General features: G+C 39.0%; 1 protein-coding gene across 21 annotated transcripts in view; it reads right to left on the minus strand.

Moving 5' to 3' along the window:
* The window catches only part of CELF1 (CUGBP Elav-like family member 1), a 61,425-nt gene that overhangs the window by 19,618 nt on the left and 17,981 nt on the right, over positions 1-23,826 (minus strand). For 8 of the 21 annotated variants that reach the window (XM_068193649.1, XM_068193650.1, XM_068193644.1 and 5 more), the window contains 7 exons: positions 9,231-9,418; positions 8,354-8,436; positions 7,901-7,949; positions 4,645-4,779; positions 4,369-4,448; positions 3,811-3,972; positions 2,385-2,466 (listed from right to left, as the gene is read on the minus strand). In XM_068193649.1, coding sequence (XP_068049750.1) covers positions 2,385-2,466; positions 3,811-3,972; positions 4,369-4,448; positions 4,645-4,779; positions 7,901-7,949; positions 8,354-8,436; positions 9,231-9,408 — 769 coding nt within the window. In that variant the 5' untranslated portion in view covers positions 9,409-9,418. Of the gene's footprint in view, positions 1-2,384; positions 2,467-3,810; positions 3,973-4,368; positions 4,449-4,644; positions 4,780-7,900; positions 7,950-8,353; positions 8,437-9,230; positions 9,419-11,420; positions 11,555-23,826 lie in introns of those variants that run through there. The other 13 variants (XM_068193633.1, XM_068193632.1, XM_068193647.1 and 10 more) reach the window with 9 other exon arrangements.

Raw genomic sequence — 23,826 nt, forward strand, 5'->3', positions numbered from 1 at the left:
ACCAACACATGTGCAGGCTGGTCAAACATACTGGAAAGGAAAACAGGTAACCTCAGGCATGCTGTGTGTAGGGAGCAAGAAATACTGCAGGGGAGGAAGGGACACCTGTGTTTACGAATTTTACTGGTCAATTTACTCATCTGACTCGCCTTCATTTTGAGCCACCACTTTTGAATGAAACCATTTGGTCAGTACTGACTGTATTTTGCTCTCTTCTTCTGCCAAAGGATCCATTAAAATGGATATCCTCCTGAATTCTGTATTTTAACCATCCTTTGGTAGACTAGCTCCATTCTTCCAATTCTGCCTCCCTTCACTTTTCCCTTATTTTCCATTTTTGTCTCTACCTTTGATTATTTAAACAATTTCTCCTCTCTTCACCTGACTTCAGACAATTTCTAATATTTATTCCCAACATAATTAAAAACAAAACTAAATTAATCACCCTTCATTTAACAACATTAGAAGATCCTAAGCAGAGATAGTATCTCATCTTTTGGATACTCAGTAAGACCTTGGGAGCAAAGCATGCATCTCAGTTAATTAAAATCTCAGTTTTGTAATTTAATCAGTAGACAGACAACATAAGAATGCATTATAAATCAATTATTTTCTAAAGTTCTTCTAATACCTTTAGTTTAGTTTGCTTGTCTTTTTAAACTCTTTTTCTCTTTTAAACTCTGTTTTCTGTATGTGAACTAAATTTTGGCAAATTTAGTTCCCAAAACAAGTAGATTCTGCCTTTATTTAGATTCTCAAGATTCCATTATAACATAAAAACATGAAGTTAAAATCAAGAAGTTTTCTATTTTGCATTTATTGTGCTACAGAGGGTTAAAAGTGCAAGTGTTGGAGCTAATGAAGAACACAGCAGCTTGTTCCTTACTGTAGCAGTTTGTCATTTGCACACTGCAGCTGTCCTCTTGTCATCACACTGTTTTCCCATCTGCTTTCAAACAGCGTCGAGATTACATTTTGTCTACAAAGTCTGATAAAGTGTGGGATCTAATAACCTACTTAATTTTTCTTTCTATGAATTTCAAGAAAGGAGATCAGCTGAGCTATTATCAAGACCTTAAAACTACAACTTTTTTGGTAGGGAATCACAGATTTGGAATAACCGTGCAACATACTATTTATATGTCTGTTTTTTCAGTTTTGAAGGTGTGGTATGTTTTTGTTTTGTTTTTTAATAGTGAAGAAAGAAACTTCTCAATCTCAGAAAGTCACCCCCTTCGCTCTGCCCCAGTCCTTACTGTTGTACTTTCTTCTTTATTACATCTTGTTTTTAAGCAGACACAAAAGGGGAAAAGGCAGGATCACGTGCACAACAAAATCCATTATAGATCACCCCCCCCACAGGATATTAGTGAAATGGTTTGAAAAAAAAAATTGCTTTTTGCAAGAGTCTTAGATCTAAGAGCTCTGAAGAGGTCTAACATGAAAGAAGTCAACGTAGCAAGCTGAATTTAGAATCAACTTCCAGCATAAATCAAAATTCTTATAAATGAAAATATAACACTTCACAAATGCTTGTAATTGTTACTGATGGGTGCACCAGCCAACACAAGTCACATCTACAAAGACACTTTTGGATGAACTTCTGCACAGAAAGGGCACATGATATTGGCAACTACTGTAAAACTCCAGGAGGCAATTAGAAAAGTTGAAAGTCTTCAGTATTAAAATCAAAACTATAGATTTCTCTGCTGAAGCAGAAGAATTTAGAGAATGTGGTGAATGGAGTTGCTAGCATGTGTTTTATTATTCCCAACTGTGTGAAGACAAAAGGGACAACCAATTCACAGCACCAGGACTGCTATACTCAGTGAATATTCTGACTAGCAGTCCACAGCAAGGAATTTGGCTCACATCTATGAAGCTATTTTCCCAAACAGTAATGGCATAATGAACTGTAATTCAAATGAATGAATAAAAGAAAATGAATGAAGCACTAGCTCACATTCCTAACAACTGTATTTCCCACTTAAATGCATTGAAAATGGGAAAACTAAGAATTCGGAATCACTGAAAACATGTGCATTAGTGAGTGCTTATTTCAAACCACAGTTCTTCACATATGCACCTGTTTGGATGAAAACAAATACAGAGAGCATTGTTTTTGCTACCCATAAGGGAATATAATTTTAAATGCCAGAGGTTGGGGAGATACCACCACTTACCTTGGGGACAATAGTTAAATAAGATTAAGAAGGAACAGCCACACTTGTAGTGGAGAAATCCTATCATTTCAAAGGAGTAGGCAAACACAAGACTACTTATTTCAAATGAGATTAAAATGCCTACAGCCTTTTGGCTACTTTGTCTACTCTGGTTCTCTTTTGTTTGGCACTGAATTTGTCTTCTGGTGGAAGGAAACTCACCTCCCATTGGGTGGAGGCTGCTCAGTGTGTTCAGGTTCCCAGATGAAGCAGCTGCTGTCTGCTGAAGGAGCTGCAAATAAAGCTAGACATTACACCAAAAAACAAAACAAGAGTGAGAGTGAGGGCTGGCTCTGCTTCTGGGAGAAACTGCATCACACCACAGCCAGAGCGCCGTCACAAATGAATTCCTGCAGCCCATGCACCACATCATAGCAAAGCGTAAAGAGAATCCCCTGAACAACACAGCCAGAGCACCACCACAGTGAAGCTCCACGTAGCCCATGCAGCAATTGCAGCCAAAGCAACAGCACAATGCTTTCCTCACTCAACATCAGCAATGCTGAGGGAAAATTATAGCCAACACACCAAGACAAAACCAGCAGAATCAGTAGTGAGAGAGAATTCCTATTCAAAGCATCTAAGGCAGGATTGCCAACCCTAAGGATATGCTACCTAAAAACAGATTGTACAGCTGACACTGCCAGCATGGGACAAATGACAATGCCATACCAAAATGAAAGAGCCACCAGGAGAGTGGACCTCTTCTACTCTCCTTATGCACAGTAGACATAAAAGATATTTCAAGCTTTAGCTCAGAAGGTTTTTAGAGATTCCAAATCCTTTTTCTATTAACTAGCTGTTATTAAAAAAATTCCAATCTACCAAAACTAAAAAAGTAGTAAGAGAGTTGTCCCATTTCAACTATACAGCATACCAAGAATGAGCTGAAATTTTCCTTTTCTGTTCCTCAGACTTAGTATTACATGACTACAGTTGTCAGAGCTACTCTGGCAACTCTCATGAGTCACAGCATATCAGTTTTTGAAAAGTTCATCCTTTAGGAACCCAGCAAAATCAACTGAAATTAAACTGCAGTCTACCCTCTGTTACATCATTTTTGTTAAACAGAATAGCTCCTCTGTTTTCTGTAGGGTTTGCTTTTATTTGGTTGGTTGTTGTTTGGGTTTATTTACTCTGCTTCCAATCTGATCATCCTTTCTATTTGGACAGTACCAAGTACTGTTCAAGATTCATTGGAAGAGGATGACAGAAATAAAGGAAAATGATAAAGGAATGCAAGAACTATGTCATCAGATAGACATGAGAAGGGCATTTATATGGTAAACATTGAGGTAGTACTATATAAAGAAAAAGCACATTCTACAGAACGCAGGAGAAAAACCCAAGGTTTCCATAATTAGGGCCATTGTTACTGGGGTTGAAATCCTCCCATTAAAGTATCCCAACTAGATGAGAGCACATAACACGATTTCAGCCTTCTCATCCACAAAATGGGGATTAAGAATCCAGCTCCTATCACTCCTATCTACCAGGAGCCTTCTAAAAATGAATATATTAAACACTGCAAGACAGTCAGACACTCCCATCCCTGAAGAGATGAAAAGAACTCAAATCAGAAACTCACTGCTAAGTACTGGGGTCCAAGTGTGTTCAGACCAGCCAGGTTTCCCCATATTGAGGCAGCACTGATCTGTTGCATTTGTTGCTGAAGTTGCTGAGCAATTCGTTTCTGCTCTTTGTCCTTCTGCGTGTCTGCAAATTTTACAACAATGGGAGAAGAGCAACCCTGCAAACAGCAATTCAAACAATTACATACTTGCTATCCCCAGCAGTCACAGAAATACTGAATTAAGACCCAGGCATTGGAATCATTCCCCTCCTCTTCTATGCAAAAAATACACACAGACATATATATATATACATTCAAACAGAACATTTCATCAAAGGCCCAAAATCTTGTTTGCTTTTAATTCTATTTTGTATTTTGGTATTTTCTCTGCAGATGAAGTTTCTATCTCCAAGTTTAAAAATAGAGCAAAACAAACACAAGGGTCCAGGACAGTTTTTGTGAAGAAAGACACAACTGCACTTGTCTTTCTCTCTGCTCTCTAGTCCTCCCTGAAACTCCATAGTGACTGCCTGACAATTACATCTGCTCCTGACACCCACTAAGCTGTTTTACCTCCATGGTTTGTGCTTGGTGCATTGCTTTGATTGCTGTTTGTGCCATGGCTCTTGTTGTGAAAGTCACAAATGCACAACCTAGGGAAAGAACAAAAAGGAATCAAGTTGTTCACTACCTCCACAATTATTGAGATAAATACAGGAACGAAAATGCTTACTGGGTAGGGAGGGGGTGTAGGTGGGAATCACAGAAAAAGCTCAAATGCCAGGTTGAGTTGCAAAAGACAGCATCCAGCATCCTCCAACTGCCAAAAAAGCTTCTTGCTTTGCTTACCTCGGCTCAGGCCGTCGGGGCCCCGTAATATCCTGCATTCTTCAATCTGCCCAAAGGGGGAGAACATCACTCGAATATCATTTTCATTGCACTTCTTGGATATCATCCCAATAAACAACTTCCTATCTTCTACTGCTAAGGAATCAAAAGATAAAGAGTATTACCAGCAAATATGTGCTTACTAGATCTTAGGTCTTGTCCGTTAACTGCAGTTATTTCCCTTGTCTTTAGGATGTGGGCTTATCAAAACCAGATTCCCAGTAATGGGCTGCGTCTTCAACTTAAGAGGATGCATATGAGGTACTTCAATGAACCTGACAGATGTCTGGTTTATGATTTTATTTTTATGATTTCCTGACTATTTTTAGCCTGTAAAGTCTGTGAACAACAGGAATGCAAAAAAAAAGGAAAAAAGTATGTCAGATTCAGCACTTCCCTGTATCTCTTCAGTTCTAGGTGAGAGAAGGCTTGAATGTGGTTTATTGGACTACTTTCATTGTCTTTTCTCTGCTTATTCTATCTTCAGACTACCAACATATACCTAACTGCATATAAACAAGCAAGTGAACTGCAGAAAGCTTCTTTTGAGCCTCATGCCAGTCACCTAAATTTTGATATGCCCATTTCCTCATTTTTGCTCCTCTCTCAACAGTGGAAGCAACAGCAGTTGCTCAAACAGAACACTTTTACTTCTGTTAGTGATATGCCCATTCTGATCTGCACCAGAAGCACAAAATTAACACCTCAAATCAAACCATGGACTGTGTGGTACCATTTCTTGGCTCTAAATACTGATGCTATTAGATATATTAGAGTTGAAGAATACCTTTCAGTGTGCAGACTCTTTTAAAATAAATGGTTCAGAAAGGCATTTCCTTTAACTTTTCAGTTAGTTCTTACTAATGTCAGCTAAAGGTCACTTGAGTGAGTGGGGTAAATCTGAATTCAGAGCAGATTTATATACTCTCAATTTACTTATTTAAGGATGCTGATCATCTCTGAAACACTTTATTTTAAAGGATGAAGTGAATTATTCACAATATCACTTGAAAATATAAAACAGACAACATTCATCACAATATAAAATGATGACGACTCTAGCACATTTTGAAGCTTCAAAAAAGTCTTCTCCTATTCAATGCTACAGTAAGTGGAAATCAACTTATTTGTTGAGTCTTCTACGATGCTGGAAAGGAAGACTCCAAGCTATTCCAGCAGACATGACTTTAACTGGCCATTAAATCTTAATGTTGTACCCAATCCATTTTCTGGTCTTAGAGCAGAAAGCTGCTTTCAAATCCTTTTAGCAGACCATTTTAGTTCAAGAGATCCAGAATTCCTTGTCTTGATGGCAAGTTCAAATACTCTCATAACCAATGCTTTCTTATTTATTGTTGTCACCTTCACTTTTTATTAACACTAAGAGTTAAACAATAGCCTCAGAATTAACATCCTAAAATTCCACTGAATACTTTTTTAACTTTCCATTATTTTCACAGGATATTTGTATGTGTGTTTGTATGTAATACAAGGTCAGTTGTAGGTTAGAGAACCTATTCTGTTCTCCTCCCAAAAATACTTCAAAAGAATGACTCCTTTCTAGATATATTTACACAGGAATGTGTCCTGTATACCCCTGGAGGAATGTGCAGGTGGAACTGCACCTACTATATGTTACCCATACATTCCATCTTCTGTTTTCTATTATATTAAGAGGTAAGCTTTCTCAAACCAGGATGCAACACAAACTACTGCAAATGAAGAAAATAAAATTCAGCTGAGCCTAGAAAGGCTGAAACTACAGGATGCTAAATGCTTTCTTTGCTTAGGTTGCAGCAATACAGATACATACGTATTTAAACATGCATGTATGTATGTACATAAAGGAAAGGCATTTCTTATAAGGAAATGCATGGATAAATGATCATTTACGCAGTGGTAGACGATAAATTCTTAATCCACCTGAAATGGCCAATGTGCAGAAATATTCAGGTTTTTTCTCTACTGAACTGCTGTTAATTCTCAACCTCTCTTGTATGTTACAAGTATTTTTGACTCCCACCCTAGCTGCAACAGGCCTCGCTTCACATTGGACAAACACCTGAAAAAGCATTTCTAGATTTCATAAAATCGTATAATAGATTGGTGTAGAAAGGACCTTACAGATCACCTAGTTCCTTTGACTAGACCAGACTGCTTAAAGCCCCATCCAGACAGGTCTTGAACACTTCCAAGTATGGGGCACCCACAGTTCCTCTGGGTAATGTGTTCCAGTGTCTCACCATCCTCACAGTAAAGAATTTCTTAGTAAAACCGAATCTAAATCTCTTTCTGTTTAATACTGCTATCCCTTGTGCTATCACTATACTTCTAGATAAACAATCCCTCCACATCCTCCCTGTAGGCCCCCTTCAGGTACTGGAAGGCTGCTAGAAGGTCTCCCTAGAACCTTCTCTTCTCCAGGTGGAACAACCCCAACTCTCTCAGCCTGTCCTCACAGGGGAGGTTTCCATCCCTACAATTATCTTGATGGCCCTTCCCTGAACATGCTTCCCACATCCATGTCTTATGCTGGGGGCCTCAGAGCTGGATGCAATACAATAGATGAGGTCTTACAACAGCAGCGGGAGAATCACCTCTTCAACCTGTTATTCCCTCCTTTAGACACAGCCCAGGATATGACTGGTTTTCTGGGCTGCAAGTGCACACTGCATGTTTATATACATTTTTTCAGCCACCAAGTCCTTCTCAGGGCTGCTCTCAATCCACCCCTCACTCAGCCTGTATCCAGGCTTGCAGCACCTTGGCATTGCTGAACTTCATGAGGTCGACACAGGCCCACCTCCCCAGCCATCAAGGCTCCTCTGGATGGCTTCCTTTCCCTCTAGGGTATCAACCACAGCACTCAGCTTGACATCACCCATGAACTTGCTGAGGATGCACTCAATCCCACTGCCCATGTTCCCAACAAAGATTTAAACCACCTTAGTACAAAGAAGAACTCACTGGATGTTTCCCTAACTGACAACATGGTTCTACCACAAGCAGCAGCGGGAGAGATACTCTGAGTCATGGAATTTGAGAGACATCACTCACACTACCTATTATTGAAAACACACCTTTCTGCTTTCACTTTTTTTTCTTTTAAAAACTCCAATTTAAGACTTGGTCAAAAGCTGTCAAGCAAAAGGGAAATCCTCAAGCTTCCTGACTAGCACAAATGAAGACAGCAAACTAGAACTTTGGTAAAGCTTACCATTACTCTTTTCACTGTCAGCTGGTTTCATCTGGATAGGATGGTGCATCTAAAATGTAAAAAGATTATTTAATCCCAGATACGCTCACTTCATACTATATGAGTTACATCCCATAGGAATTGTGAAAGAAAGAAATTGCAGCCTAAATTGCCTCTAGAGAGGTGCATATGTAACACTACAAAAATTCCAAGAAAAGGCTTCCCTAATTGTATGCCATCATTCCTCCTCAGAGTATTAAAAAAGCCATGCCCACCCACTTCACTGCTGTATCATCCTTTTAAGTACTCCAAAATTGCCATAAGATCTGTTATTATAGAGATCTCATAACAGTGATCTTTTGAATAGTTTTTTACAACATTATTTTAGGGCAACATAATGTGTTTGTGCTTCTGTGGTGCTGGAGCTCAGAGAAACAAGACAAAGCTGTGAAGAAAGCAGGGCTCTGCTCTTACCCCTGGGAGGATCTTCATGTTGTGAAGAGCATTCTGTGCTTCAAGTGCAGCTTTACGGGTATAAAATGTAACAAAACAGCACCCTGCAATTGAAACAAAATGTTACCCAGGAAAGAACACCCAGTCTTGGAGTGCTGTACAGAAATTGCAAGCTCCACTTCCATCCTTCCCATGCAAAATGTATGATGAGTAGAAGAGGTTAGGCACTGAAACAGGTAGGTGCTACTGTTTGTGAAAGTTTAAGAAAGATTTCCAAGTGTAGTAAAATAGAATATGTTCAGAACTGACCCAACATCACTACTACACCATTAAAACACTTTGATACATCTGTTGGCTACTTCATTTTCAAACTCAATTATTTCCTAGTACCAAAACCCTACCTAGCTTCACAGGAAATATTGCATATAACTGAACTGCAAATCCAGGCACAAAATTTAGTAAGGATTTAATGTTTATAATTATTTGATTAACATGAACAACTAAAACCCCAATTTCATATTTATCTGATACTGTGTCCCATCCAGCCACATTTTGATCATATCACAGCACCACAGTGATGCTCTTTGGAGTAACACAGTATTATTGGATATTCTGCTTTGCAATTATAATTCATACTTCTCAAGCATCTCCAAGCATCTCCATCACTGCTGAGCTCTGAAAGAAATTATGATTTTTCTGAGCTCAATTAATGACCGGATCACAGTTCAAGTATAATTAGACAAACACACTTAAATGCTTTATAAAGTCTGGGCTTGCAGGCACACCTGGTCACACATAGCTCCTACAGATCTGTTTGAATAAGTACACAGCTAAGACTGCAACTATGTGAAAGTGGCTGAAACCCCAAGTCTCACAAGAGAAGTACAGAAGTTCTCACCTTTGCTTTGAGGAGGGTTTTGGCTCCTGTCCCGCAAGACATTGATTTCATAGACAGCACCATACTGTTCAAAAAGTTCTCTTAGATCCTTCTCACACCAGCTCCGTGGGACTTGACCCACAAACATTTTGATAGCATCTAGATCAGGTTGGTCTGGGTGATCCAGTGTGCCATTCATTTTCTTTGTGCTAAGAAAAACAAAAAGGAATTTCTGGTTTATATCTTCCTACAAATTCTAAACAAAATCATGCTTATGGCAAAATTAAAGAAAAAATAATTTTCTACACATATATAAATGTGTATGATGAAAATATAAATATAAAAAGGAACTCTTGCACATTCCCAGTATGTATACCAGAGTACATTTGCATTTACTGGCAAGCTATGTACGTGGAAACGAAACACACTCTACACAGCTGTTTAAAACTCTGTTCCCATAATGTAGTCAACATGTGGGATTCAGGATACAAATCTGATGAGATAACTGAAAAATAACACTATTTCAGCCATGTAAAATTTTACAGAAAAAGAAACCAGAACTGAAAGGAACCTAAGCTTAGTCTACCTACAATCCACTAAAGTTATCAGTAACCACCGAAAATGAGAGAATATTATTACAACATTTTAAAATGAGACTAATTGTAACTGTTGCCCAAGGTGAAGATACATCTTAGAACAGAGAAACAGAATAAAATGATCCAATGGTAAGTTTCTTTAAAGGTTTACCAGGCAATACTTCTTTGTAAACCTAGGGAGCTTTCAACAATAATTGGCAAAAAAACAGGCTTAATTTGTACATGAAAAGGCTGGGATTGGACAATCCAGTTAGTCACAGACTGAATCACGTTCAATAATGTCAGGATTCTAACACAGAAAAAAAGGTCACTTAGACTATAACAACACCGAAGTTTCGAGTATGGGAATCCTCAACAGGTTCCAAGGCATTCCATCTAGCCATATGAACAGTTTACAGCCGCTTAATGAAAGTTGTGTTATGCTCCACCCAGCCAGTTGACAAGCTCTACACTGCTCCCTGTATTGACTCCTCATTATTTGCTAGGCGCAGTGTGATGTCTGTTATCAGTACTCCCAGCCTGGTACACTAGAGCACCTCTCCCTGCAGAAGTCTGACTGTAACGACACCCTGTTGTAACTATAGTGATTAGTTGGTTAAAATTGCTGACCAATCCCTGCATAATCTCGAAAGGACATGGGGAGTGGAACAGCATCTGTACAATGATTCCCCCCACCCCCAAACTCTTTGCTGAAGGTGGTCTTCTTCCAGAGCAGTTATCTTCATGTCTGCTTTGTTCCTTTAAAGATAGTTTGAATGGCTTATTAACTGCACATGATAGTAAACAGTATTTCTCTCACCATCCATCTGAAATTCTATTCCCCCCTGAAAAGAATTAAAAAAAAAAATCCAAGCCCAGTACTGTTTAGTATTTTTCCCATCAATACACTGCTGTTCAGAGCCTAAGGAAAAACTGACGTTAGGGAAAGCTCATAATTTTATAGCTGTATGAACAGACCTCAAAAACAACAAAACTTCTTACTAGAAGGAAAGGGAATCATCCTAAATCCTTTCACTCCTCTCCACCTTTCCACTCAGAAAGGATCAGCACCTCTCCAAATAGCCAAGGGAAACATCACCTTTTACAAAGATGTAAACTACCTATTTTCATTTCCATTAAGAACAATTGGAAATTGTTTACCCTCTCCAAGAATAATTTTCAGCCCTGCTTTCCATGTGTTTCAAGAGCACAACATGGCTACTGTTAACTGGGCAACTCTTAACATGACCTCAACAGTATTCAAGGAATATTTTATTCCTAATTAAAAGGTTTAGTCTGGAGTCATTAATAGGGAAGAACAGAAACAGTTCTTCCCACAAGTGATTTCAACAATCCATTTTATAATATCTACACCTGTAGCATACCACAAGCAATATAACTCAACAGTTTTATTCCTCCTTAGTCTTTATTGCCACAATTATCAAACCATTTTCCCCCTCATCTAGAAATCAACATCAATCTTCCATGACCACTAGGATTTCCTCAGGAAAACCAACTGCAGGCTGTCCTATCTCTCCTTCCTGTCCCCCTCTGTACCAACAGACAGCAGGGGCTTGAGACAGCAATTCCAGCTATCATTTTAGTTATAACTTAGACATGAAGAGAAAATACTTACACAGGGCTTGCATTCAAGGAGCAATGGTCCACCATCATCTCTGGGAGGAAATCCAACTTGAACGCAGCCATCACCTCAGTCTACGACAAACTACTAACACTAAATCAATGTACTGCCTAACCCCCCAACAACACCACTTCTGAAAGTCCTGCAGGTCTTAACACTCAGCCACACAAAAGACACTCAAACCACAGAAACAGAAGCTCAGGGAGACCAGCAATAGACACCACAGAAACAGGCTGGACTGGGAAAGAGACATGGAATCCCAGATTAAAAAGGGGATGTGACCATGTGAAGGGAGGCTCAGCTTAATACACAATGAAAATGCTGATGCACTGGGCTTGTTTTGTGCAATTTTCCCTGGCGAAGCAGTACTGAATGCACTGTCAGATAAACAGAGTGTCAGATCCATGAAGATAGCAATGGGCAACAGAGCAGAAAGAATACAAACTCCAGTCTTTCCAGCCCCAACTAACTCCTTGTCTCCCAAAATGGCAGACCAAGGCCTTCAAGTTCAGACAAGCACTTTCCAAATCAGCAATACTAATGTGTGAAGTCAAGAGGTTCCTTCACCATAGACATTTTTAATAGCTGATTTCACTCTCTTCACCTTGTGGTCTACTATTGATACTCTCAACTTCTATGGCAAAAAATGCCAAATACAATTTTTCTCCAAACCTGCCAAAAAAAAAAATCATATCTAGGAAGATCTGATTATTCAAAAATTCCCTAACAACCACAGAACATCAAAACCGATTCCTTTTATAGAAGCAAAACACACATTGTTCTGGAAACAATACTTTGTCTAAAAATCCAGATATACAGATTCTATAAATGATCAAGAAAGGGAAAAACCCCAGTGATTTACTGAAAACTGTTTTATAATCTTTGAGAACACTGATCAGAACACCTCAGCTGCTTCATCTTTAAAACAGACATAGCACGTTGATCATGGAACTGTGAGATGCATTTATATACACAGTACAGGCTTCGTGTTAAATCTCCAATACCCAAACTAAAGGGGAGATAATGTGGATAAAACTGGGCACACTGTGAAATGCAGAAATATTTGACTGAGTGGAGTGAGTGCTGCAGAGGCAGCTGGGTGTGTTGGAGCACTCCAGGAGGAATGGTTAATTGGAGTCTAACATGAGACCAGAAACCCCTATATTCAGTCATTATAACCACAAAATAACCTCTCAAAGCATCAAGGATTGCATGCTGGAGCAGCTGTGATCACATCTTTCTCCTCTGTCAATGACTGCAATATGTACTTGCAGTTATTCTGACTGGCCAGTTAACACAGCTTTATTTAAGCTTGCACAGTTACAGTATGTCAATTGTTTTTTTCCATAAATAATGTTTCCAACCTCTGAAAAAAAATTTAAAAAGAGAACATTTCTTATCTTTTGCCAGCAGTGAGGTTAATTAAAAGGAGCTAGGCCTTGTAACACAAAGAGATATGCATACACTGCAAAATAAGAGGGGACATGCATTTCTTATACATCAGATATTCAACAGTAACTACTTCATGCATGCTCTCACTATGTGATAAATGCAAGAAAGCTTTCTCTTTAAAAAAAAAGGTGTAAGCTATCTGCTAAGTAACATTGTTAAGAACATGCAAATAGGCATTAGGGAGCACAGGTCAATTTTTCAGCTTTCAATAAATGAAATTGTTCTGTCTACATATAGACACATATTACAGGCTTCTCACTTGAAAAATGGCATGTTGAGTAAAGCTCATCATATTCATCATCGTCAAATGTTAAATTGATCCTAGAGCCCATTTAATGCATTTGTCTAGAATGAGACTGCAGAGAAAAACTTTTCAGATTTATATGATTAGAACAACAGATTACAGGGTGTGATTCCTAGATGAGATGAATCTGTAGACCAACACTGTAAATTCTGGCCCTATCCAGGAAGATAAGAACTCATTCCTTCTGGTCTTTCACTCATCTTCAGCTTTTTCCAGTAGCCAGTAAAATGCCCCAGCCGCCATGCTCACTGTAGGTTCGATGAAAGACAATGCTGGCAACACATAGTCTAGAAAATGGGTTTTAAAAATGTTGCCGAGATTGATTGGTTTACTAAAGAAAATCACTACACCATTACAATTTGATCCTATGCCCACCCTGTCCCCCATCTCTCTGCTCTGCAAAATCAGTCCTATCTTCTTCTTCCATTAAGACAAAACTGCAACGCTATAGGCACAATTTGTTGGAAAGGAAGAATCAATACTAAAATGGTGAATAAATACCTGAAGATATGTTAGCTAAGACTCAGTGCCTCTGGGTGCCATACTTCTGAAGTAATGATGGCAACTTCAGTGATAAAACAGTGTACAAATGGGTTTGGTTTAGCGTTATTCAGCTGAAGGCTTCAAGCTAGTGAAATGAAAAGACTTACAGACTTCACTTGTGAAAATATCAGGAGTGGAAAAATATTGTATTTCACTACTGCACAGAAATAAGAATTAAATGAAGAAAAAGTGTTTCTTTAAAATTAGAAAAAAAAAATCAAAAGTCATCCTAACCATTTCTCACAAAGAAAAAAAGGGAGATAAACACACATTTTTGCTCAGATGTCAAATTCCTGCTGGCTTCCAGAGCCATTCTTTGACTGTTTCTATTCAAAGGATAACAGAAACAATGTCTGAAATTCCAAGCTCCATGGACTGTAGCTACACATTTAAATGTGGTGCTCATCTGACAATATGAACATTAAAAAACTACTACATACTACACATTAGATCTCAATTTTTGCACTTCTGAAGCCCTAGATGATGTTGCAAAATGTGTCATTATATGTGCTCCTCAGAGACTGTAGAGTACAAATGTTGAAAGTTTTTTGCTTTTTAAGTTTACAGAATTACATTACATCCTAGGGCAAAAAAATCCCAAAACTTCACCACAAAACTGAAAATCCTGTATTATATTTTCTTTCCTAAGAAAGCCTAGTTTTAATGAGCAATTAACTCTGAAAGCTGAAGATAATACCATCTTTTATTTTATACATTCTGTACTCAGACAGCATATATAAATCTGAAGCTGAGGGACTACTGGCATGGTGAGAGCAAGCTATGGGAAAGGATGTAGGCTATGGGGAAATCAGACACTGTGAAGCTCTGAAGGAGACAGGTCCTAGAATAAACTTCCCCTTGTATTATCTGTGCATATCCAGATTCTTACAGTGCTGCTGAATTGCAGTTTTGCTTTTAAACTGATAACCCTAGGTTACATGCATCAAAATACAGTAGTTGCTCATCAATATTTTGTTGTTTCATTGTTGATCGTGTAAGCATGTGGTCAGAATGTTTTCTGCTTGTGTTGAAATCCAAACTGTCTCCCCATGCCTCACTGGGTACAAAAAGCCCCTTACCTACTTGCCAAAACTGCAGTTTCTTCCTCTGCCAATCTCTTTGACTGCTATGCACTGTGGGTACACAAACCTCAGACATTGAGAATACTGAATTTACCATCAAAATACATGAAGTTTTTGGGCTGCCTACAATTCAGATTAAATTAACTGAAAAACATTTTATTTATGTGAACTTTTGTAGAATTTCCCAGGTGTAGAAAAGGGATAGGAGGGGAAGACAACTGCCTTTACCTTGGCAATACCAAAGTTTTGCGGTGCTCCCTCTTATGTGTTTATCTGAGAGCAGACAAATGAGATCTAGACACAGATGAATTTTTACAAATCAGGTAAATAAATTTAATTCTAATAATAGATCCTACAATAAGCTTTTTTTCCCCTTCCTCAAAATATTTTTGGGGAAAAATTTTTGAGGTACATCAATACATTCCTGATCGACTTCTCTGGCTTGTGAATTAAGTCTTGTAGCTTCTACTTCAATTAATTCTGTGAAAGCTCAAAAGGAATGAATTATGAACTTTCATCTGACTGAAGAATCCCCAGGACTCCCAACTTTCTGCCAGCAGATGAAACAGCAAGTCACCCAGCCTTCTGGCTTACACGACAAGGCTTTCTCTGCCTAAGTACTCTTAGAAAGAGAAAAACAAAACAGCAGCTAAACATACCTTTTTTGATAGTAAAGACAAATTATAGCTGTAGATTATATAAAATTTATTTTGAAAAGTTAGGAAATTATTTTTCTTGAAAGGCGAGATGAAACTTTGCACTGAAGTGAAGAAATTTGTTATTATAATTAATTCTAAACAATGAAGCTTATAAAAAGATAAGAGACAAGAAACACATACAGGTACATTTTTCTCTCAAATTGTTTATGTGCCTCCTCAAATACATATGCTTATCTGTTCTTCCTGCCGTGCAACATACACTTCACACAGAATCTCCTTCCCCACAATTCACAAAGCAGGTGGAGTACACAGGAGTAAAAGAGAAGTCTAGCAAAGGCAAACTGAAACTGTTAAGAGGAAACACTTCTTACTAAATTCATAAACAAATAATTAGTGGTGGTGACTTCTGTAGTCCTGTCAAAGCTTAACAAGGCTTGAACACAATTGGATGTATGCAGGGATATTTTCCCCACTTTTATTCACTGCACATATATAAAAATCCAACCATTTTTTTTTAACAGATAACCCATGGGCTACCTGCCTCAAAATACTGCATGTAAGAATTACACCTTCTAGTTAACATTAGGAAGGAACAACTAAGTAATGTCATCTTTAAACACAGCCTAATCAATAAAGATTTTAGACCCATTTGCGTAATGCACATTGTACTAGGCATTATCAGAAAGAAATCAAAAACCAGAGTATGTCCAGTCTGGCAGCTCCCAACATCTCTAGTCACATCTTTTTACATTTCTAAATCAACATATGCAACACAAAACCTTCATGTGAAAATAGATATGTTTGAATATATATGTTTGAAGACAATGTTTAAATTAAACACACAAAATTACTGCTTCTCCATAGCCACTGATATCACAACTGAGGTGGCAATGCAGTTTATAAAGCCTGTGAAAGTCTGTTTGATAAAGTGGTTCTGAACTAAGCTGGTTAGGAAAGACCTGTTGCTTGAAAATGATGTTTCAGAGAGAAATCAAGAGATTGAAAGCTGTGGTAGAAGAGAAGGCTCTGTTCCCAGCTTTGTACCGATTCAGTGCAAAAAATCAAAGCAACTTCCCTTAGCTCTTCCATTTCTAGATGTCACACAGACAAAGGAGGAGGCAGTGATGTTTTCCTGAGGGACAGAGAACTATAAATAATGTTTGCTATACAATACACCCATACATTAGAGAGGCAACCCGTAACATAAACATGCCAATACATAACAAATGCAGAATTAAAAAAAAATACACTCTTTCTATGGATATGTTTTACCTTCTTAGACTAAATCCCATATATCTCAAGATCCTTCAAGACTTTTCCCTGTTTATTTATGTGTAGACCACAGCCAACAGACAGAGCAGGTCAGAGCTACTTGCTCACTCATGGAAAGAGTTGAATGTTCTGTTCTGAGTTCCTCTTCACTTAATGCTAAATTATCAGTAACTTCATGTCTTGATACATTTACTGGTCTGACAAATTTATTTGAATATGAACAATGGATTCAAATGTTTTCAAGAAGGAATCATAGAATTACAGAATCATAGAATGGCTTGGGTTAGAATGGACCTTAACGATCACTAAGTCCAACCCCTGCCTGCCATGGGCAGGGACACCTTCCACTAGAACAGGTTGCTCAGTGGCTCATCCAACCTGGCTTTGAACACTTCCAGGGATGAGGCATCCACAAAGTCTCTCAGCAATCTGTTTCAGTACCTCACCACCCTCACAGTAAAGAATTGCTTCCTAACATCTGACCTAAACCTGTTCCCACTTTGAAGCCATTCCTGCTTGTCCAGTCACTACATGCCCTTGAAAACAGTCTCCATCTTTCTTGTAGGCTCCCTTTGAGAAATGGCGATGCCAAACAGTTCTGCTTTGACTGCCATTAATTTATTGGTCTGAACAGTCTAGGTGTCTCTCATGCTTTTACTTCAAACACCAGGCAGTGAAGTGAATGCATGTGACTGCACAAATTGTCAAAGGGCACGACGTGTGGCTATTACTTTAGGCAGCTTGTATCTCCAAATCACCTTTTCATATGACAGATAAGAAAGCAAAATCCTAATGACTGATACAACAGCATTCCCCCTCTGGGGAGGGGAGGGGAGGGGGAGGGGGAGGGATGAAGGAAGGAAGGGAGGAAGGGAGGGAGGAAGGGAGACATATTTCAGACAGGTTAGTACATTTTTCGAACTCTTGGCAGGAGAGTGCAGATGCAACAAACTTATGTGAGTGGAAGAAGAGATCAGACAAGTACTTAGAAGAGACCCACCAGAAGCTACCAGACAAATCACAAGAGGTGAGGTTCTGAGCTTAAAACAGAGAGGCTGAGTGACCACTGAGTCAGTTTTGTGGTGATAACAAACACTAGAGCTTATCAGCCTCTGTGAATGGCAGTGATAGGCCTAGAACATGAACATGATTTGTGTTAGGACAAAATAAGCCACACTTAAGCCACTTAAAAACACCTGCACTATATTCAATTGCTTTAGTAAGTAACACTAAATCCTCCCCAAGAGCTCCCCCAACGCCACAAGTTACACAACAAAAAAACCCAAACCCCACACCTCTGGACTTCAGGAAATGTAACAGCGCAGACAGCAATATATAAACTTTCCTTTCTTTTTATAATGCCTTGCAATTGCTTTTACTATACCACCACACAACTGATGAACAAATTCAATGTGTGATATACTCAATATCTGGCTCACTCCTGAAGACAACTTATACCAAATGGCAGACAGCAGTTCTGCAATATGAGAGCTTATCTACCAGGAAACAGGTTACAACATCTGTTCAAATCCAAGAAGTCAAAAAAAAACTCCATCCCAAACTGCAACTAAGTCCTGCTCTGCCAGTAACTGCTACTGACAGCATGTCTAATGAGAACTTGGAAGAAGCTGAATTAGCAGTCTTAGGACCCTCTTATAACACACGTATGAAGTCCACAAAGTTTAAAGCAATGGCCTACAAACTTGTTCAATTTTCCTCTCATCTTCTGATACACTGCCTCTTCATCTACTTGCCCGAGAGGGGATGCAGGATTTTGCTGTGAGTATCCTGACAGGGCTGTAGGTATTGCAATTCTTCAATGTGAGCAGTCCACAGCTCTGCAGACAATGATCTACTTCTCTAGGACAGAACAGCTGCATGATGCTACCCTGAGTTTTATTTTCTTGGTGCACAGCTGTCAGCTAACTCAGCAGCATGAGGTTGCTAACCCAGTGCTTGACCCGCTGCAGCTGTGTCTGCTGCTTCAGTGATGATGCTACAAAGGCTTGCACAGGCACTACCAAGGAGAGAAAAATGGAATAGCCTGACCATGAGACTACCTCCTGACAGGGACCTAAAACATCCATCTGACCACAAAATCTTTCATCACCCTATTGTCAATATGGATATGAAAGCTGATAGCCTTCACAGCATTACCTTGAGGTATATCCAACTATTCTTTCCAGAACCTGTATCTATTATATTTTTACATAAAAAACCTCCAAAGAATTTCAAATAGCTCAGTCTGCTATAGTGCTATGTACAGAGTGACAAAAAACTTCAGTTAGCATATGTGGATTTTTCCAAAGACATACAGTATGTACTCACCCTGTTTTCAAGGAGAGTACTTGTGCAGCACTAGGACAGTAGACTACTACATTAGCACAGTGAAATAAGGAAAAAATATGCCTATATGTAAGAAAAATCTTCAAATTAATACAGTTTCCTAGAAACTTCATATTTTCTTTGGTGTTTACTTATCTCCTTCATATACCCATTCCCCAATGATATATTACATACTTACATTCATCTTCATAGAACTATAAGAAGAGATACCTGGATTGTTTTCTTTTCTTTATACTGTAATAAATTTTCTTCTAGCTTTAATTTTGTAATTAAAGTTCTCAATTGTCACTTTCAGAACAGTGATCTGAAATTTGTGCTACATTTCTGTCTTTCCCTGATACATTTTGTTTATTTTGAAGATTTCCATGTCTTTTTCAGACTATGGGAACAAAGAGGGAGTTGTGAACACAAATCATAGATGTGAATTTAAAACTAAGGTACAGGACAGAGGAAAACTTACTGTGATGCAGAGAAGTCTGGCTGAGAAGACGCTGTATAAAAGGGACCAGACACAAAGCATATAAGCAAACTGCTAAAAGATCAAATAATGTATCTGAAGCGATTAATGCAAATCCCTTAGAGCACCAATACCTGTAGAAGAGATAACAACAAGCCTTAACGCAGGTTCCCTAGAAAAACTAATTTTGTCAAATCACAGACAAGGAGCAAACATCACATGCTTAACCCTCTTTGCAAGACATTTTACAATTAATAATTGATATTAGGGAAAAGCATCGATGTATCCCAGGGCAATTGCTTTTAAAGCAGACATGTACAGGTTTCTTTCCCTTGTTCTAGTATACTAAAGACAACAATAACAGAACCAAAAATTAAAGCTTTTTATCCTTACATCTAGGTTCTGGTTTGTGTTGTTTTGGGTTTTTTGTTGTAAATAGATGTGAAATGTCTATTTCAGGTACTGCTTAAGCGGTACAGTAAGGTATGTAAAAGAAAATTTCACTTTAAAATTATATTTTTTTTAAAACAAATGCAAACATTCCAGTAGTTTGATTTTGAGAAGCATTTTGAATTTTTATAATCACATTGTTAGAACATAAAAATGCTTGCACTTTGCAAGAGACAAAAAACTATGGAAACCTTAAGTACCTAAGAGAGATTGGAAAGACCTGTAGACACTTTGGCACTGCAGACAGAAAAAACTTCTTGAGAAAGTAGGAAAAGTGGCTTGGTCACAACAATAGTAAGAGGAAATGAAGACAGCTGTATGACACAGGAGACAAAGCAGGAAATGAGTATAAGAAGAAAGGACACACATTTCTACCCTGAGGAAGGACAGGGGACAGGATGAAACATTTTAGGCAGCGGCAAGGTTCGAGTTTTCCCCTTGCACCCTTTGTTTTGCTTTATTGACTGAATTCAGATCCCAACACACAGAAATACAGAGGACAACTCACACTTGCACTTCCATGCTCAAATCTTTACTGGAAGAGAACAAGAATGTAATGACTGCAAGCAATCTTGTGCTGAAGGCAAGGTACAGATTCCATTTAAGAGTGTCTTTGCCCTCTTTCTCTCTCCTAGCTGTTGCCTCTGAGGTTGTTTTTTTTGTTTTCTTTTTTTTTTTTTTTTTTTAAGATGGAAATAGCTGAACGTAAACTTCTGGCCATCTTTTTGTGCAAGAAACAATCCTGCAAGCAATTCTATGGAACAGAAAACTTTGTTTCAACTTTTTTTACCTTGTCAATACAAACACAGTACCCATAAATTTGGTTTCAGGTATTCCTGTATTTTCCTGCCCTTTCCTGTATGACACGAATCTGCAGCTCTGTACTTAGTCAAAAAGATACACTGGAAAAAACTGTTTTGCAATCTCGACAATATTCGCCAGATTTTTAAGGACTCATCTACATGTTTTAGGACAGTCTTCTGACACTGAAACAGAGCCAGAAGTTATTCCTCTAGTAAGGACCTGGAAATCCAGTCATTCTTGGAAAGCTCTCAACAGTCTGCTTGTCCTCAAGCCAAACATGCCATAAAGCATTAGAGCAGGCAAAGCAACTACATTTACACAGAGAAGGCTATGTGGTTGCAATATTGGACCCAGGGGGAGCAACAGAACCAGGTATACAATTCTAAGACAATACCATGTACAAAGACTGTTATATTTTTATATTATTTATATTAACCTGCAGGAGGAGAACCTCTGAATCAAAAAACACTTTTAAGCTTATGGCAAGCAACACATCTTGTGCACATGTAAACTAAAAGCTTAAAGTAAGAACTGGCCAGAGTCACTTTTTTTTACTTAAGAAATGTAATATGTTATCTTAACTGAAAGGAACAAACTACAAATTATTATTCTCCTTACTGAAATGTCTTAGAGTAGCACTTAGACACATTTAAATTTTTTTCTGATAGTCTTTTTTTTCTTCTTCTCAGTTTCAAGAGAGCTTTTGGAGTAAAAGCAACAAGTCTCAAGTTTCACTGTCCTTTGCGGCCATCAGAACAGTTGGACAAGCCATTTTGAGGAGTCTTTTAATCTCAAATTGTTTTTATGAATAGTAACAGATACAAATAAGAATCAGTTAATACTGTACTATAAAAAGTCACTATTTCTCTCTCATTTAATTTTATCCAAAGGAAAGCTTTTTGTTGCATGTTACCCGAAGAAAGTTGAAACATAGCCTAGACAGGGGCTCTCAGTTGACTGGGAGGGTCCCAGATGACTGAAAGTTAGCCAATGTTATGCTCCATTTACCATGAGGGGTTGAAAGGAGGATCTGGGGAACCACAGGCCTGTGAGCCTGACCTCTGGGATGGGGAAGGTCATGGAGCTGATCATCCTGAGTGCCATTACACAACACGCACAGAACAAGCAGAGGATCAGGCCCAGCCAGCAGGGGTTTCTGAAAGGCAGGTCCTGCTTGACCAACCTGATCTCCTATGTCAAGGTGACCTGCTGAATGGATGAGGGAAAAGCTTTTGATGTTGTCTACCTGAACTCCAATAAAGCCTTTGACTCAGTTTCCCACAGCATCCTCCTGGAAAAGGTGACTTTCCATGATGTGAATGGGAGCACTCTTTGCTGGGTAAAAGCTGATGGGATGGCCAGGCCCAGAGAGTGGTGGTGGCTGCAGTTACATCCAGCTGACGGTCGGTCACCAGTGGTGATCCCCAGCACTGGGGCCAGTTCTGCTTAATCTCTTTATCAATGATGTGAGTGAAGGAATCAAGTGTATTCTCAGCAAGTGTGCAGGCAACACCAAGCTGTGTGGCAGTGTTGATCTGCTGGAGGACCGGAAAGCTCTGCAGAGAGATCAGGGTAGGCTGGATCCACGGACTGAGGCCAGCTGTGCACAGCTCAACAAGGCCTAGTGCCAGGCCCTGCACTTGGGTCACAACAACCCCATGTAGTGCTACAGGCTGGGGGAAGCGGGGCTGGAAAGCTGCACAGCAGAGTAGGACCTAGGAAGGTTGGTTGGCAGCAGCTGAACATGAGCCAGCAGTGCCCAGGTGGCCAAGAAGGCCAATGGCATCCTGGCCTGCATCCGCAATAGTGTGGCCAGCAGGACCAGGACAGTGATTGTCTCCTTGTACTTGGCACTGGTGAGGCTGCACCTCAAGTGCTGTGTCTTGTTTTAGGCCCCTCACTACAAGAAGGACACTGAGGGGCTGGAGCACATCCTGAGAAGGGCAATGGAGCTGGTGACGTGTCTGGGAGCACAAGTCTTACAGAGGGAACTAGAATGAGCTGGGGTTGATCAGCCTGGAGAAAAGGAGGATGAAGGAAGACTTTATTCTCTTTACAACTAAATAAAAGGATGGTGTACTCAGGTGGGGGTCAGTCTTTTATCCCAAGTAACAAGATCAGACAAAAAGGCCTCAAGTCACACCAGAAAAAGTTCAGATTGGATATTAGGAAGAATTTCTCCACTGAAAGGATTGTTGAGCATTTGAACAGGCTGCCCAGAGAAGTGTTAAAATCTCCATCCCTGGAGGTACTTGAAAAATGTGTATGTGGTGCTTAGGGACAGGTTTAGTGAAAGACTTGGGAGGGTAAGGTTAATGGTTGAACTTGGTCATGGCATCATGCCAAAAGTCAAGTCTCCATCTAGACTCTAGTCATGGAATCTTTAAGGTTGGAGAAGACTCTAAAGATCACAATACACAATCTTTTAATGCCCATTTTTATCTCCATGCCAAAGACTTACATTTTGGAAGGGGCTCATATCTCATATGCAGAAATTTTATTTGAACACAGACATGTTTCAGCACGGTAAATGTGTGTATGACAAGAATCAATACAGAGATCGGACTGGCTCCTTATCTCAAAGCAAAGCTGACTTGTCCTCATTTTTATTCTCTGTACCAGACCAGAAGCAGAATACCATAAATTTTATTCTGATATATCTCTGCAGTGTTAATCACGATGAGGCATTTCATACTGGGACGTATACAAACAGTTTTATATACCATTATTAGATGTTCAAAAAAAGACTCCATCGTCTTCCATTTGGACACCTTTCTCATTCACATTTAAGCAGATGAATTCAACTTTACTTTGCTCTTAAGATGAGAAACCACAGATCTTGCACCAAATCAAAGCAACTTTTTTCACCAACCAGAAACTTGGTGATTATCTTGCTTTTTAAATATCTGACTGTTTTGTTATTTAAGTAATCCAAATATATTGATTCTAGGCCTGGGTTTTGCAATTGGAGTATCCCATGAGTTTGAAAAACTAGGCCTAATCAGTTTAGTCTGTCTCAAAAGATGCAAAT

The sequence above is a fragment of the Anomalospiza imberbis genome, chromosome 6 (assembly GCF_031753505.1).
Source record: "Anomalospiza imberbis isolate Cuckoo-Finch-1a 21T00152 chromosome 6, ASM3175350v1, whole genome shotgun sequence".
NCBI classification, from domain to species: Eukaryota; Metazoa; Chordata; class Aves; order Passeriformes; family Viduidae; genus Anomalospiza; species Anomalospiza imberbis.